Source organism: Acipenser ruthenus, chromosome 8 (assembly GCF_902713425.1).
Source record: "Acipenser ruthenus chromosome 8, fAciRut3.2 maternal haplotype, whole genome shotgun sequence".
Taxonomy (NCBI): Eukaryota; Metazoa; Chordata; class Actinopteri; order Acipenseriformes; family Acipenseridae; genus Acipenser; species Acipenser ruthenus.
This window is the reverse complement of record NC_081196.1, coordinates 53,144,736-53,162,239: the sequence shown is the minus strand read 5'-3', so window position 1 is coordinate 53,162,239 and position 17,504 is coordinate 53,144,736. Positions and strand designations below refer to the sequence as shown.

The 17,504-nt window shown below is 41.1% G+C and overlaps 1 protein-coding gene across 2 annotated transcripts in view; it reads right to left on the bottom strand.

Moving 5' to 3' along the window:
• Nucleotides 1-381: 381 nt before the first annotated feature.
• The window catches only part of LOC117406949 (prolactin receptor-like), a 34,613-nt gene continuing 17,490 nt past the window's right edge, over nucleotides 382-17,504 (bottom strand). For both annotated transcript variants that reach the window (XM_034011418.3, XM_034011419.3), the window contains 7 exons: nucleotides 10,421-10,562; nucleotides 6,259-6,428; nucleotides 4,879-5,051; nucleotides 3,865-4,018; nucleotides 3,258-3,345; nucleotides 2,643-2,712; nucleotides 382-1,854 (listed from right to left, as the gene is read on the bottom strand). In XM_034011418.3, coding sequence (XP_033867309.3) covers nucleotides 1,075-1,854; nucleotides 2,643-2,712; nucleotides 3,258-3,345; nucleotides 3,865-4,018; nucleotides 4,879-5,051; nucleotides 6,259-6,428; nucleotides 10,421-10,562 — 1,577 coding nt within the window. In that variant the 3' untranslated portion in view covers nucleotides 382-1,074. The remainder of the gene's footprint in view (nucleotides 1,855-2,642; nucleotides 2,713-3,257; nucleotides 3,346-3,864; nucleotides 4,019-4,878; nucleotides 5,052-6,258; nucleotides 6,429-10,420; nucleotides 10,563-17,504) is intronic.

Below are 17,504 nucleotides of genomic sequence, written 5' to 3'. Positions count from 1 at the left end.
AAGCAGTTATTTGCTGTACCATTTCCAGTCATTTATGTTAAAAATAAATCCATTCTTTCTCAGTAAAGATTCAGTTGTTGTAAAGCAGTTACAGCAACACATTGCAAGGATTTCAGATCACCAACGTCTTTACTGTGAACCTTAAGAGAGTCCCACAGAGCTATGTAAGGCACAAAGACGATTCTAGGCAGTAACACACACAACAGAATAGCCATATCATTTTTGATAACCCAACATAACTGTAGAATTGAACCCGTTTCTACTTTAAATCAAAGGTGAGAAAATTAGGTGTTATCCACGTGGCATTTACTTCACACTTTATATATATATATATATATATATATATATATATATATATATATATATATATATATATATATATATATATATATATATTACCTCACATGTCCCAATTAGTACGTTATAACACAGTACGTCTGACAGTGATAGAAATATGGTTTCCTCTCTCACTTCTTTTTGTGTGTTACAGATAATGGGACCCCACCTCAGTATCATTTGCTGGTTTATAGAGGTGAGCGTGAGGCTCTGGGGTCATCCTAATCCCCTCTGCACTGGATGGGACTTACAGTGCTGTGGCAGGATAAATGCGTTTCACCTGAATAGGAAACTATGCTTTACACAGCAAAATGATAGGGACTTATTAGTGTAGTTATGCTAATGAGAGGCAAGACATGTTTCAAAGGCTTGTAAACTATTATTACTTTAAATGCCTTTCCTTTGGCAATAAGAACTTATTTATTGGTGTTCTGGTTTTGGCGTTCCCTTTTTAAATTGTATTTTTTTCTGCTGTAGTTTTTCTTTTCTATCTCAAAAAGGTAATTCAGAAGGATGCATGGCTTTATATTTTTATAATAAGGCTTTCATACAAAATATAATTTTTAAAGAAAAAAATAAAATGTAACAAAGTCTTTCTGTGGTGTGCAGAAAAAATTTGACTCTAAATTGAAGATCTTGAGGGAAACCAGAAAGCACTATCCAGAAATCCAGCTGTGGCTTAAAACCAGAGAACCAATTCATACGGGATATCCTTGCGAAAGACTCTCGGACCGTAGCTTACTTCTCTGAGATGGGACATGTCAGTAAAGGGGTTGTGGGGACATTGTGATCCAAACACAAATATTCATTGTTCCGGCTGAAGCCGAAAGGACATTCCACCTCCTCTTCTCTCGTCGCAGGTGCAGCATCCTGATGAAGGTGAAGGGCCTCCACCGTTGTGTAGCTTAAGTTTCCACAATTCCCCCACTCATTGAAACCACCCTTAACATCAGGCAGGCTGGCTGTGCTTTTTGGGCTGCAGGTGGTTGAATTCTGATGCTTGGGTTTTCCCATGGTGCCTTTTGAATCTTTGAGTTCCAAGAAGGTGGATTTATGTCCAAAGTCTGGTAAACAGCGAGTAAGCTGCACAGCTCCAGTGCAGCTCACTCTGTTCACACAGGTATAGAAATCATGACTGCCCGATCCTGTTGTTGGGCTGAGGGCGACGCTGTATCCCCCCCCAGGGCTTGTTACAGCTTCAAACGATTTCTCCACGTTGATTTTGTTTTCAGAACTCCAAGCGACGTTCTCATTTGGATTCATGCTTTCGTTCAGACTCAGCTGGCATCTGTCCAGCTCCAGAATGTACATTTGTTCCTCCTTCGTTTCTACCATCTTCTTGACAAGATCAATGGGGCACTGTGTACTGCGAGGCTTCCCATCGGCTTCCGCTAGGCTGTCTTTGGATGAAACGCTCCCGTCCATGCTGACCTCCAGCCATGATTCCTCTGCATACTGAGAAGGGATGTATCCGTAGATTGAAGTGAAGAGTCGATTGATTTCATCCATTTTGCCCCTCTGGAAGAAATGATTTATTACAGGAAGATGAACTAATTTCACATCTTTTCATATTCTAACATACATGAAAAACAGGACTTTCCTAGTTCAAAAAGTAATATAACAATCTCAAAGTTATTTTACATTTACAGCATTGTGTGTCTGTGTACAAGTTTTTAATTACTTCATTTAGCGCTCATAACAGGCAAGGGCCAATGGCACTGGCTACAGTACAGTAGCAGCAAGCAGTGCTCTAACCGCCTGGATTTTATCATTACTCTTTCTCAAGCAGGAAATGTGTTTTCGGGATCAATGGTCTGGTGGTTTTGAAATGTTCACTTCTGTACACTGGGGTCTAGCTTTAGATCACCAAATGACTTTTGAACCAGATTCAAACCTAGTCACCCAGAAGTGGAAGGCATGAAAGGGTACTGAATTAGCCCGCTGTGCCACCTAGCCCCATGCTCCTCTTTTTAAAGCATGGTAATACGGCTTAAAGTGACGCATCCTGCGTAAGCTGAAGGTGTACAATCTTTCTCATCAAACAGACAGCCAGCCCCCTGCTTTCGAATGTAGTGTTTGTGCGATGGGTAAAATGATCAATGCTTATTACTGAAGGAAAATCTTGAATGCCTGTCACTACTGTCGATTCAAAATAAACTGCTTTCTACAAAAAAAATTGTATTTTTTGTTGGATGTAGAAATTATTGTAGTGCTCATTATCTGATCACGGGACAAAGTCTTGAAGGACTGCTTTGGTAGGGATCAAGCAGGAGCTTATCCCTACTGACAGTTACGAGGGAATTTACCTTCAAAAGGAGCGGATCAATCCCACTGATTCTTGGTTTAGGAATGGGAGGCAGGAGAAAAGCTTTAATCCTACAAGAACAAAAATCAAAGCACAATATTAAAGGGTTTCTCAGAGAAACATTGATTCTTTTGAGAGATATAGAATTTACATACTACTGGAATTGTAATGACTGCCCTTGGCCAATGCAATTAAATAATTCACTTTCTTTTTACACTGCAATTTTTATACCATAGTCAAGTGGCTTATGTCATTGATTTGCTTTGTTATTTGTTTGAGCTGGTGTGTTGGGTTTCATGAGAAATGGGTTAGAAATTCATGTCATTTCCGACACCAATTTCATGAAGAGGCACTGAGCATTCACCAAATGGTGAAGGTTTACTTAAACTCTCAATAGTATTGTTAGAATACTAACCAGGAGCTTTGATAAAGCATTCACTACAGGGTGCTGTTTAGAGACTTGTCTGAGATGCACACTACAGTTTAGAACCGCAGGGAGCTAAACCGTATAAGGGCCTTTGTAAAACCAAGCTTGTCTAATACTGACACCTAGTGACGGGGCAGAGGATGGGAAAAAAGAATTTGTCTCATGTATTTCCGTTTTTTTTCTTTTTACCTTTTTCTTTGAGGTAAAATGCCAAAGCCAATTATCAAGAAAGCCATAATGCTGACTCCAGTTACTAGGATCAGTGCCAGCATCATATCTGTAATACACACAAAAATGAATGAGTGCTCAGTAATGACAGCAGCTGGAATGTTTTACCTGTCTGTCTCTCTGTCCTGAAAAAGAACCACATTATGGGATGTGAAATCTAATGTAGCTATTAATAAAATGTTACTTACATAGGAAACCAAGGTCAATTATCTGCAGGGAAGGCCCAATGCAGAGGGTATTAATGTGTTTTTAGATAATATTTTGGACCGGATCACTTAGGCCGCTTGTTCCAGTTACAGCAAGTTTCAAGATTCCCATTGTAGCTTCAGGGCACAGAAGAACTACAATGAACAGTCATGTTAACAGTCACATTACTGATACATACACTTCTTGTGGAGTTTAGTGCTCTGGTGTTCAGGGTTCCAGATGTACACAGCCATCATATCAGAAGCCATCTGTCTACGCAGCCACTAATGTCCAGTTCATTTGATGACCAGATAGATCAGGTATCAATGTGAATGTTATGTATGATTTCCCTCACCTGCAGCCACCCATAAAATATTAGTACCTATTGATTTCTCTAGTGAAATGTTCAATGTCATGGGTTGGCTCCATTTACTCCAGTGACCAGAATTCTTGGATTTACATCTGACTCTGACAATGTAGCTTCCTTCTGGAAAGTCCAGCAATTCTATCTTGGGCTCCCGCAGAATACCTTTTACCTGAAGAAGAACATATATTAATACACACCCATATTACATATATCAATACAAACCCATATTAAATATATAAATACACACCCATATTAAATATACAGTACCAGTCATAGGTCTGAGCCCACCAGAACAAAGTCCTTTATCTGTCTAGATTGTGGAGAAATGCAAAAGTTTCTGAAGGTAAAACACTATAAGCATTACAAATATATGTAGTAATCTTGATTTTTGTATATTTATTGGAAACTTGGAATTACAACAATTTTCCAGGAAGCTTTGAAAAGGATGCCAAAGCAACGACTAAAACAAAAGAAGAGCAGTGAAATAAGAGCTCAAATAATGCTCTCCCCAAAGAAATCTAGAAAATCACAAAATGTCTGGGGTTGCAGTGTGGGGGAAATAAGAGTTAACCTCTTGCAAGGTCAGAAGTCCATGGAAGACTTCTGGATGCTTTCCATCCAGGCAATATAGCACGACAGGATGTGTCATTGTGGGATATTGCCATGCATCGGGTACAGGAGGCGAAGCATTGTATAATAGGGGAATATCAATAAAAGACAGGCTTTAAACTAATATGAAGGTGTATTAAATGGGATATCGAAGCTACATTATTGACATGCACCTCCTCTTTGGAAGTACCTGCTAGTATTGCATGCTGACAAAGTATTCAGTCATTGGCTTTGGGTTTCAATCAGAAAGACAGGCCTCTTTATAATAGGCAGGTTCCTAATGCAGGTCTTGTCTTGCAGAGTGCAAGTTTTATACAATGAAACTCAAACGAGAACCACACTGATTGATTGGTTGTCCGTTTGTAGATGTGCTCCCTGGGGTGTCAATGTGCTGTCCACACCCTCATAGGGTTGGTTTACCTTCCAGTGATTTTCCGATTTCCGTCGGAACTGCAGCTCGTAAACCAGCGTGAGCCAGCTATCCACGTCAACAGTCTCGGGGGCAAGCCAGGACACAAGCACAGTCTGGCCACGACCATCGTGGCTGCTGTTTGTAAACGAGTATGTCATGTTAGTGGGCGGGTCTGGCTCAACTGTAAATAGATATAACAAGGGAAAATGATTTTACCGTATACAATATACCGTGGGTATATCTCAAAGGGTTTTTTTTTAAACCTGGGAAGGTTAATTAGATTTTACATATATGTAGACACAGACTTTTATATTCTTCAATACAACAATGACGTGCTTTTAGCATTACGGGTGTCGTTTTAAACGATGCAATTCAAGCAGAAAATGCAATTACATTAAAAAAATAAACCAATATCAATAGCACCACCACCATATGTAGATTATTGCAAAGCAGACTTTCTAAACTGGTTTATGATCTAAAAATCCTGCAGATGGCAGCAAGACTTGTTTAAGCAGCCATTAAAAAGGAATACAATAAAAAAGAAGAATTGTATCAGTTTGCATCTGAACAAAACAAAAACCATCTATGATAATAATATTTATTATAAAATCTAATAATGCAAAGGGACACATCTCGTTTCTGTCAAAAGAATGACCTTTTTTTTTTTTTTAATGGTAAGAAATCAAAATAGTACTAAAATGTACATTATTTATTAAAATTCAGATCATATGCAAATGTGATATTTTAAAACAGCTTTACATTAAACTTCATTGACCATTTTCTTATAGCTCTCTGTTCTAAAGTAAAAAATACAACTCCTTTAAAAAGAGAAAGCCTTATTTATCATGTAAAGTAATTGTAGGCCTTTTTCTGTATGCCAGCACATTTGCGGTCATTATTTATATGCGGTCATTTAATCTCATCCTTGTAAGTGGCTTCTGAAGAAGGGGATACAGTAATGTAACCTGCCTTGAAAAACAAATCCTGATATTTTAAATATTAAAAAAAAAAAAAAAAAAAGATTTTTAATTCTGGCAAGACAGGTCATCAAGTCTCCATATGATATTATTGTTATGGTATTTTGCACAGAAGCAGATTGAAATACTGACACCCTTTAACTCTCTGTTAATCTGTATGTGGAATTATGTAACCCTTTAATAATAGCATCATAAAAATACAGCTCTGTATGAAGCACATGTTCTAGCAAACATTTAAACAAAATCTTTCAGGTAGCACACTAGCTTAAAGAAATGTCTTGGTTTGTATGCCCTACAACCTCAGCAGTGTCTTTGGGGTGAAATCTTGGCTGCAAAGCATGTCAGTGTGGAAATAGGCGAGCTGTGTATTGCTACAAGCATGATTTGTAATACTCCTCATGCAAGCCATACCTATGTCTACAACATCCAGGTAGTGCTCATCTGAAGTCTGTGAGCCATGCTTGTTCCATGCTGTGACATTCAGGCAATAGACCACCCAAACCTGTGTGAGATCGCTGTCAAAGTAACAGCTGTTATTACCCCCAGTGATGTAGTCTGGGCATTCTCGCTTTGGCTCAAATCTATAATTAATAAGAGAGAGAACGAGGTTAGGCAGCAATCTGCTTTGTCACATACTCCGCTGGCACGCTGCAGATCTGGTACCAGCTGTAGAGGCACAGCACAATAACCTCCTGTGAAGGAATTTGCTTCTACAATTTCACGAAACTGAACTCCCTTTAAGCATAAGCAGGGTTGCTATGCTCTCTTCTACTCGATCAGGTCTCGTCCTACAACATGGTGCCTTTCTTTACATGACAATAAAAAGAAAGAGCACGACAACACAAAGAAAGGTCTTGATCAGAAGTACTGACACGCACTCAGTTTACCTTCATTGAAATGTAGTGTGACCTGTGGATTTAGCACACCCTCGAGGCAGCTCGTCAGTGCATCGGCAAACTGTTTTCATAAGTCAGCGGGTAGATGTTACTGCTTCTCTTTTCGACAGATCACTTTCAGTTTCAAGACCTGAAAACTGTGTTCTTTAAACCAACCTCTTGAAATCTATCTGGCAGTGCTCGATTGGTTTTAGAACTGGAGATGGTCTGGGCTATGGACCTTTATGTTTCCACCCCAAAATCATCAATTATTGAATGCTACTTGGGGAGCAATGTAAAGAGGCGTCAATACTTCTAGACTGCCCAAACTAATTCCTGTGGCGTCCCAAATCATGCAACAGAAACAGCTTGAATATGTTAGTAAGCATGCACTGATGTGTAATGTTCAGAGAAACTGATTTCACAACACAGCATAGTTCCTTTAAATAAGAATTGAAAGACACTTCCAGTATAATCACTACAAGTCTTTTTTGCTTCTGGTGCCAACATGATCTTGCACTTGACCTGTAAGAATGTTCTGCCATTAACCAATTGCAAATGACAGTGATACAAGAGCTTAATTGCTCACCTAGTGCCACCCTAAAGTTAAGCCTCGTTGCAACAGCCACACACAGTATCCATTTCTCAATTCTGAAGGGGCCAATTAGTATTGGTGTTCATCCCTGTTTTTAGACTGCAACATCATTTAAAACCAATAAACATGCAGCCAGAATATGTAAATTGCATTTTTGTTGATATTGCCTTTAGAATAAGCACAGTATTTAATGGTCAGTGCTGTTACAGCCTCATATTTTGTCTTAAGACTGCTGTCATTATACATTGTGTTCCATTTGAAGGTATTTACAGATTCCAAGCACAATGTCACTGGTTAGTACTTAAGACTTATTTTATATTATTTTAACTCTTATTTCTATCATTAATAGTGCATGGTATAATCATGGCATTGACATTTACACTGTATTGTAGTCACAGCTTCATTCACTAGCTGTTAAACTACATGTTCTTGATATTCTTTCTGCATTTTTAAATTTTATTTGAATACTTTTTATTTCCGTATTACCACAGCACTTTACCTTTCAAGGCTGTATGTGTTTGACATCCAATTTACAGTTCATGACCTTTCTTTGGCTCGACACAAAGAAATGACACGTGGCATACCAGCTGACACTGTGCTGTGTGTGGAGGTGTTGCTATTATTCTTTTATCCCTTCTGTCATGTCTGCCCACTTTTCTGTACAATATGTATTTTAATTTGACAGTTGCAATTTAAATTCCACTTGCTAACTATTGTACGTTTGGTACACTGTGAATTTAACACGGGCAGATCATTACCTAAAGCTGTACAGCAATTACAGAGCATCATGAACCTGACTCCGAGTCTTGCTTACTTTATTCTAATACAGAATCATGCAGAATGTTGCTTTTGTCTTTTTCTATCCAAATTTAACATTCAGGTTAAATCATATAATAAGGGTATAACAGCTCAAAACCTGGCTGTGCTTTGAGGATTCATTACAGAGTCAGTCAAATTCAACGGTCAGTTCACAATATTCATGGTTAGAAATGTCTATAATTCATATCATTCTATTCCCTTCAGGATCTCTGCTTCTAGACAGTTTCCAGCTTTACTAAGCTTGAGGTGAATCAGTACTTGTTAGTTAGGTTGACCATGTTTAATTTAATTTTTTAAAACTATACAATGATGTTTTTTTTAAGAATGCTTATTGTTTGATATAGTGTTATTATCACTATTACTGTTTTTCACCTTAAACTAACAAAAACAACAACCTCTGACTGCTGCACAACCGCTGCACCTACTCTGTCCAATTCGTGGCCACGTTTAACTACACGCTATAACCATACGTATTGCTGTTTTTAACCTTAAATGCTAGAATTTTGCATACTTTTAATTCAGTATAGTAACCTATATGAAAAAATATATATATTCTAATATGATTGCCGATTGTTTTCATAATTACCGCATGGAGTGCTGTCTGGCCTTTTTTTTTTAAAGTTTGGGGAAAAATGTCGGGACACCGGGACATTTAATGGAAAAAGGGGACGATCCGTGTCAAACCAGGACATGTGATCACTCTGTTGTTCTAGCTGAGGCCCCATTCGTCTGCTTCATACTGCAGGACAAGCTTCAGATATGTTCATTATTTTTAATAATGTTGTGGCTACATATTGGTGGGGTAACATAACCAATGTGATAGAGTGTGAGGCCTCGCTCTCTTTAAAATGACTCATCTGTATTGATGACATTTTCGCTCACTGAAGTATGCAAAGCCCCAGGCAGGCTGTTGAGTTTGAAAGCTGACTGGCAGGGCTAAATATACCTCAATTACTGGGCCTAATCAGTGCTGCACGGAGGATGCCAGCTGAGGTTTTCATTTTACTGAGGGGCAGCTTTGTACTTGTATAACTAACCTCCAAACACATTAACTGACATGTATTATACTGGATGTCAATTAACCAGTCTCTCCTGTGATTCTCTGGAAATCCACAGTGTGTTAAGGGTGTTTAAAGCTCTTGTTTGTGCAGGGAACTGGTGGAGGAGGAACATGCAGATAGTGTATGTGGGTGCAAAAGTGTGCTGTTATTTTGATGATCTTTTTATTGCTCTTTCTTTTACCTTTTATAGTATCGTGCAATATGAAGCTTGTTATGTATTACGAATGCACACACTCGCTTCACATTGTAGTAAATAAACTGGTAATGTTATAGAACTAGCCAGATACAAGAGGTCTGCAAAGATGCATGTACTGAAGGAACGATAAAACACTGTAGCATTCTGGTGTCGTTTATATGAAGTGCTGGAACGTTTTCGGAAATGTCGAAGATTGCTTCTTTGCTTGTCATTTTATTTGCTCAGTGACACACAGAATGTGGACAGGACTGTTTTCCAAACAGCTGCGTATCCCCGTAAAATACAGCACACAGTACAGCAAATAATTTCATTGATAACTTGGTATAAAAATGACTGAATAAATGTTTGACCTGCTTACGCCGTTATATGAGAAAAACCTGCCTAATGTCACTATTAAACACAGTTTCTAGCAGTCATGAAACGTACCAATTACAGCATCATGTTGAGGCTATGAAAACTGAAAAGGCTTAGTAGCAGTATCAATTGTTTACATCCATATGTGTATATTTACTATATTTACTGCAATACAATACATTCATTAAAAAAAAAATCAAATTTAAGACCTCAGCTGCAATTAAACCATTTGACCACAAGGGGGCACTGTGTGATAAGTGAAAACATTGCAAATCTTTTTGACCCAACTCCAGTTTACTGACTTTCTTGACCAAGATTTCAATATTCCGCATCAACCTGCAAGCTCTTATGTACACTGGAGAGTTGCAAAGAACTACCCAGGCATGTCCAAAGAGGTTCACTCAAGCACAAGAGGTAGATCACACCCCCCAGGATGTGAAAGTGCTGCTCTCACAAGGCTTATAAAGTGTTCTTAATGCGACCAAAAACGACAGTGCAGTGGGAATGCAGCACAATTCATCCTATTTTCCGATAATGATGTCACTCAGTTGTACTATCCTATTATAGAGCTAAAACATTCCACAAAATTTCACCGAAACTCAATTACTATCATTTTGTAGTTGTGACATTTTCCAATATAAAAGGTGCACACATTATGATAAACTGTACTTACCCCACAGTATAGGTCAGAGTGTAGTTGCTGTTTCTGGAATCCCCTGTGCCATCATCCGCTGTGCTCCACCAGCATGTGAAAGTTTCCATATCGGCCGAGCGGCAGCGGTCAATCTTGGGCTTTGGAGGCAGCAAAGCTGCATCTGTATATGAATATATAACAATATGAATCAATATATAATACATAAATACAAAAGTAAATCATTAACATATTCTCTTTCAAAAATGTCCCCCTTTATAATCTAATAATTGCAATGCTGTTTGCTGATGAGTTCCAAGCTGATATGATCAGCAACCATGACTTCCTTCTTATTAAAACTAACCCTTTGTCTGAATTATTTGGATTGTTCGAAGGCAGAGATCAAATTACTGTAACAACCCTGCTTGTATAAACAGAGATACAGCCTGTGCTCTGCTAGAGGCTTGCTTCAATTAACCCTGCTTGTATATACAGAGATACAGCCTGTGTTCTGCTAGAGGCTTGCTTCAATTAACCCTGCTTGTATATACAGAGATACAGCCTGTGTTCTGCTAGAGGCTTGCTTCAATTAACCCTGCTTGTATATACAGAGATACAGCCTGTGCTCTGCTAGAGGCTTGCTTCAATTAACTTCCGAGCAAGGAAAAGGGAGAAGGGGGTTTGGGGGTATGTTTGTGCTGGGCAGCCTGCCACTGTAATAAATGCATGGCTGTTTGTACCTAAAAGATGCCCTCATGCTGTAAATATATGTGTGTTTTTTGTTTACTGATATTAAATGCATGTGAAGAAGATCACATAGCCATGACCTTGAAATGTATTCTCTAGCCAGGAATTAACATTTGTGTTTCTAATACTGGTCTAGAAAATACGTCTGACTTGGATCAGACAGACTTACCATTGCTGGTTGGCAAATGCTGTGTGCTAATGGAACATAATGTGCAAGATGCTAAATAAGTCTCATGTAAAAAATCTAAATAGGCATTCATTCAAAGACACTGTAGTTACTGTTAGTTTGTGACACTTTCATCCACGTCCATTATATTCCCTGGTGAGGATAATTACAAAGAGAAAGGAAACATTGAGTGGAAGGATCAATTTGCAGAATTGTTGCTTTCCAGTCAATGCCACCTGCTCTGCATTGATAAGCGATCCTAAGCATGGGGACATATTGCTAATAACCTCAATGGGGCTTCCTAGCTTTGTGTGCCATTAACTGTAGCTGAAAATAACGAGCTACATATGAGCAAAAAAATGGTATTGTAGATTATTTTTATTTTATTTGTTTCCAAGCAACATCGACATCTTGTTCCAAACTCTAAAACTGTAACAGTATTTGCACAGGTATGGAGCTTTTTAAAAGAATCAATACTACCCAGGGGAGTGGTCCTTGATATATAATAAATCACTGTATGCGCTTTGCATGGGATTTCATTCATTGCATGGGATTCAATAATACAAAAGTACAACATTTATATTGAAAACGACAAATTATAATTGGCAATATGAAGATAATCACAGTAGAACCGATGATACAATGTGGCTAAACTGTTACACACATTGAAGCAAGTCCACGAAATGGAAAAAAAGGGATGGCAGTGATCATCCTTCCTTAAACAGAAGTAGACATGTCTGCAGTGTTTCAAAAGGCACAGTGCAGTTGCTGCAATGCTGTTTGTGTGAGAGTGTAGCTACTGATACCAGACTGTACAGAGGATTGCCGTTTCTTATTAGATTTGTAACATTGATGTTTAAAAGGCTGAAAGAAAATGTGTGTTGTTTAGCTAAAGGAGCTTTTCTGTTTCAGGGGTTATCCTGAAGAAGTCACGTTTGACAAGCTGAAGTTTAAGATTTTTAACATCCCTTACCTGGGGAAATATATATATATACTTGTGGCAAAGCGCCCCGCCCCTGTGTGCATTTGTGTTATGTGTATGTATGTATGCGTGCGTATGTTAATGTTGGTGTATAGATTGGTACACGGGATATAAACGGGTCTGTGTTTCACGTGTGTTTAAAGTGTATATTTGTATTTAGGCACGAGGAGAGCACAAATCACTTCACGTGCTGGTTAAATGTAATATGTGAGCACGGGGTTGCACAGAATTAATTCACGTGCTGGGATTCAAGTGAATAATTAATTAGTAATTGAATCCCAGCACAATAATATATATAGACGCACATTTCTTGCATTCAGGGTTGGGTGTTCGAGAGTGGAGAACGGGTGAGGAGAAGTAGGAAAGTAAAGTGAAAGAGATCGTAAATATAAGTGTTTGTACTCACCGTGTTTGTTTGTCTCCGTGCACCGTTTGTTAAGTGTTTAGTCCGTTTTGTCTGTCTGGGGGACCGCGAGCGTCCAGCGCCCAGACGGGGGGACCGCGAGCGTCCAGCGCCCAGACGGGGGGACCGCGGGAATCCGAAGCCTGAGAGGCAGCTGTTCCCACCTTCACCAGCAGAGCAAGAATGCCTGCTGGTTTCCCCATCACAACCAGCAGAGGTAGAATGCCTGCTGGTTTCCCCAGCACAACCAGCAGAGGAAGAATGCCTGCTGGTTTCCCCAGCCCAACCAGCAGAGGAAGAATGCCTGCTGGTTTCCCCAGCACAACCAGCAGAGGAAGAATGCCTGCTGGTTTCCCCAGCACAACCAGCAGAGGAAGAATGCCTGCTGGTTTCCCCAGCACAACCAGCAGAGGAAGAATGCCTGCTGGTTTCCCCTTCAGAAGCAGAGCCGCACCAGTCCGCTGCAAGAGAGGCAGAGCAGCACCAGTCCCCTGAAAAAGGGGGAGACTACACGCTGCTCCCACCTCCATCGGCAGGAGACTACACGCTGCTCCCACCTTCACCGGCAGGAGCAGAGCAGCCGGAGCTGCCTCTGCCACTTCCAGGAGCAGAGGAGCAGGAGCTGCCTCTGCCTCCGCCACCTACATCGGCAGGAGCAGAGGAGCCGGAGCTGCCTCTGCCTCCGCCACCTACACCGGCAGGAGCAAAGGAGCAGGAGCTGCCTCGGCCACTTCCAGGAGCAGAGGAGCTGCCTCTGCCTCTGCCACTGCCAGAAGCAGAACAGCAGGAGCTGTCTCTGCTTCCCATACCTCCACCACGGGGAGTACGGGGGCCGGAGCCCCAGAAAGGGGAGCTGTCGGCCACGAAGAAGGGGGAGGAGGTCTGGAGACCACCAACCCCAGCAGCAGTTTCGCTGCCGGAGATCGTGGGGGAGGTCAGGAGACCTGCTCCCACTGCAGCAGTTTTGCTGCCGGAGATCGTGGGGGAGGTCCGGAGACCTGCTCCCACTGCAGCAGTTTCGCTGCCGGAGATCGTGGGGGAGGTCCGGAGACCTGCTCCCACTGCAGCAGTTTCGCTGCCGGAGATCGTGGGGGAGGTCCGGAGACCTGCTCCCACTGCAGCAGTTTCGCTGCCGGAGATCGTGGGGGAGGTCCGGAGACCTGCTCCCACTGCAGCAGTTTCGCTGCCGGAGATCGTGGGGGAGGTCCGGAGACCTGCTCCCACTGCAGCAGTTTCGCTGCCGGAGATCGTGGGGGAGGTCCGGAGACCTGCTCCCACTGCAGCTTCTTCGCTGCCGGCAGTACTGTGGTCGGAGCCCCACCAAAGGGAGCTACCGGCTACAAAGAAGGGGGACGAGGTCTGGAGACCACTTTCCCCAGCAGCAGTTTCGCTGCAGGAGTTCTTGTGGCCGGAGCCCCACAGGAGGGAGCTGCCGGCTACGAAGAAGGGGGAGGTCGGGGGACCACCTGCCCCCGCAGCTTTTTCGCTGCAGGACGGGACCAACAGGCTGTCAGCCGTGCCACTACCGGCAGGGGTGCTGACAGCATGGCCAGCCATGGGCCCACTGAAGCCTCCCTTCCCAGCCCGAGACTTTGTCCTGGACTGCTGGATTTTTAAGGGGGGAGGTGGCCGTTGAGGCCATGTGTGCTGCGCACAAGGGGGGGTATATGTGGCAATTTGTGCATTTGTGTTATGTGTATGTATGTATGCGTGCGTATGTTAATGTTGGTGTATAGATTGGTACACGGGATATAAACGGGTCTGTGTTTCACGTGTGTTTAAAGTGTAGATTTGTATTTAGGCACGAGGAGAGCACAAATCACTTCACGTGCTGGTTAAATGTAATATGTGAGCACGGGGTTGCACAGAATTAATTCACGTGCTGGGATTCAAGTGAATAATTAATTAGTAATTGAATCCCAGCACAATATTATATATAGACGCACATTTCTTGCATTCAGGGTTGGGTGTTCGAGAGTGGAGAACGGGTGAGGAGAAGTAGGAAAGTAAAGTGAAAGAGATCGTAAATATAAGTGTTTGTACTCACCGTGTTTGTTTGTCTCCGTGCACCGTTTGTTAAGTGTTTAGTCCGTTTTGTCTGTCTGTTTTATTTTGGCTACCAGTGCCGTGTCCTGTTTTGTGCTGTTTACAACCCTTTTATTTGTTAAATAAACGCTGAGTGCAGCCATTGCACTCAGCTCATCACAACCACTATCTCTGTGTGTCACTTCCTGATTCTGGTCTGACGCCACCCACTCCAGCCGTCTTTGTGACAATACTGTAACGTCGCCTCTCCGTACTGGGCTCGTTTGCAATTTAAAACATAGGCCCAGACACAAGAACTGCAGCGAAGCACTTTCATAAACTTTTATTTTCATAAAACAAAATAAACAAAAAAAGCCGAGCTCAACTATGGGCAGCTCAACAATAGCACTGGGCATATCCTGCAGCTGCCAGTATCGGGCCCTGCATGTTGTGCACTTGAAAAGAACGGAATGCACCTCTTATCTATAATCCTTCTGCACACTGTGCTGGTTTGAACTGAATGGTTGACCCGTTTCAAAGGCCTTGGTAAACCAGATCTGCTTCTTTATAACAATGTAACGTACAAAAATGATCACACTCCTTTTGTACCTTTGTACAAGGGATGTTGATTTTGAAATGAAAATCATTTCAATTTGAGCCATTTTTATGTGTGGAAGAAATGACAGTAATGAGTGATATTTAATGGTCGGGAGACACCTCACCATATGACATTGTCGCTTAATGGACATAACGTCAAAACATAAGAACATTTAATGAGAGGAGGCCTTTCGGCCCATCTAAGCTTGTCTGGTTCCCAGTAGCTGATTGATCTCAGCACTTTGTCAAGTTGGGTCTTAATTTTCTGCCTCAACAACACAACTTGACTAGGTAGCCCATTCCATACCCTCATCACTTTCTGTGTGAAGAAGTGTCTCCTTCCCTCTGTCCTAAGTCTATCGCCACTTAATTTCCAATTGTGTCCTCTGGTCCTGGTTTCTGTACTGTGCTTAAAGTAATGGTTTGGGTTAACTATGTCAACTCCATTTAAGAGTTTAAAGACTTCAATCATGTCCCCCATGAATCTTCTTTGTTCCAGGCTGAATAGATTCAGTTCTTTCAGCCTTGCTTTCTGTCCTTTAACTCCTGAGATCAGTCTGGCTACTCTTCTTTGGACACAGGGTCCCTTTGGTGCTGTGGTGACTAGAATTAGACACAGTATTCCAAGTGCAGTCTCAGCAGTGCATTATACAGCCTCATCATGACCTCCATGGACTTGTACACTACACTATAAACCCAGGCTTGCTTCCCCGCACTGTGTGGTTGCTGACAGCGATGAATCTATTACAACACTATGGTGTGCCTTGGTGTGCCTGTTCTAGTTTTATCTAGTTCTAATTTGAATCTTACATTTTTGTGACCAGCGTGTAACACGTGTTGATATTTAATTTAATTTGTCACATTTCTGCAGTCTAAATCATTTTGGATATCCTGGGTGTCTGTAAGCATGTCTGCCACTCCCCCAAGCTTTGTGTCATCTGCAAATTTGACAAGTTGGCTAATTATCTCTCGATAAGAAACATCAGTGGTCCAAGGATGGAGCCCTTTGACACCCCACTGAGAACCTAATCTTTTTAGTGTCCTTCTGGGAAGAATTTTGCCCTCGGCTTTGTGCAATACAGTTCCCTGTCAGACAGTAGTTCTCCACTATACACCTCAACTCCAGTTCATATTTGTATAGTATATCATGCACACATGATTGAGAGGAAACAGAAAGGTAGAAAAAAACAACACAGTCACTTTGAAGCAAGGTATGAAAGTAAAAAGACTTTGCTACTCAGCTGAAATATAATGGTTATTCCTTACTCATAAAACTGTACAGCTCTCAAAGTGAGTAACCATCTTTTATTTCTCCACATCTTTGCTCTCTTTATCTCTGCATTGCATTGCATCAGTCTCAAAGAACCTCAAAGCAGAACAGGGCAATATTTGAGTTCCCTTTTATTTATCTTCTCGTCATTTTTTTGGACATTTTTTATTGAACCACTTCTAAACACGTTGATTTAAAACTGAATTTAACATTCTTGAATGCATACCCTTTCTGAAGAATAACCACTAATAATAAATACTGTGATACTATTATACCCCCAGTGTGATACCCTGAAGAAACCTTTGGAGAAACACTAGCAGACCACAGCATTGTCAGCAATGGCAACACAATACAGTAGGGCAGTTTTGGTTCCTCGCTGTACTTCCCTTGATGATTGTGTTGGTACAACAACACCACATATTGTCTAACTCCTACTTATACTTTTTCAAATATATCTACAATACCATACAAAAAATAACAAAACACAAGGTGTAACTGCTGCTTAGTTTGCACAGAAGGGCTTGGTATAATAACAACCAGCAAGGCATTTATTAATTTGTGTTCATTGTAATGCATACTGTACAGCAACAGGCCACCAGTAGGTCAGCTTTGTTTAACAGTTCTTTTGGAAGACGCATGTCACGAGAATGTATTTCCTTTAATTTTCTGAACTAATCAGCATGTTCTCTAAGGGGAAGGGTCAAAGTAAACTAATTAAAAAGGCTGAAGCACTTTGTCTCAGTGGAAAATGAAAGGCGACTGCTGTTTTGTTTGATTACGCTACAAGGCAGTTCTGCTTGGGATTCCTCAGGGAATACACTGGTATAAACATGGTATCCTGCTGGGGTTTCCTATGAGACATGTACATATTGTACTTACTGTATGCACTAATTATTGTCATATATTCAGATGGAACAGTGTGTTCAAAATAACAGG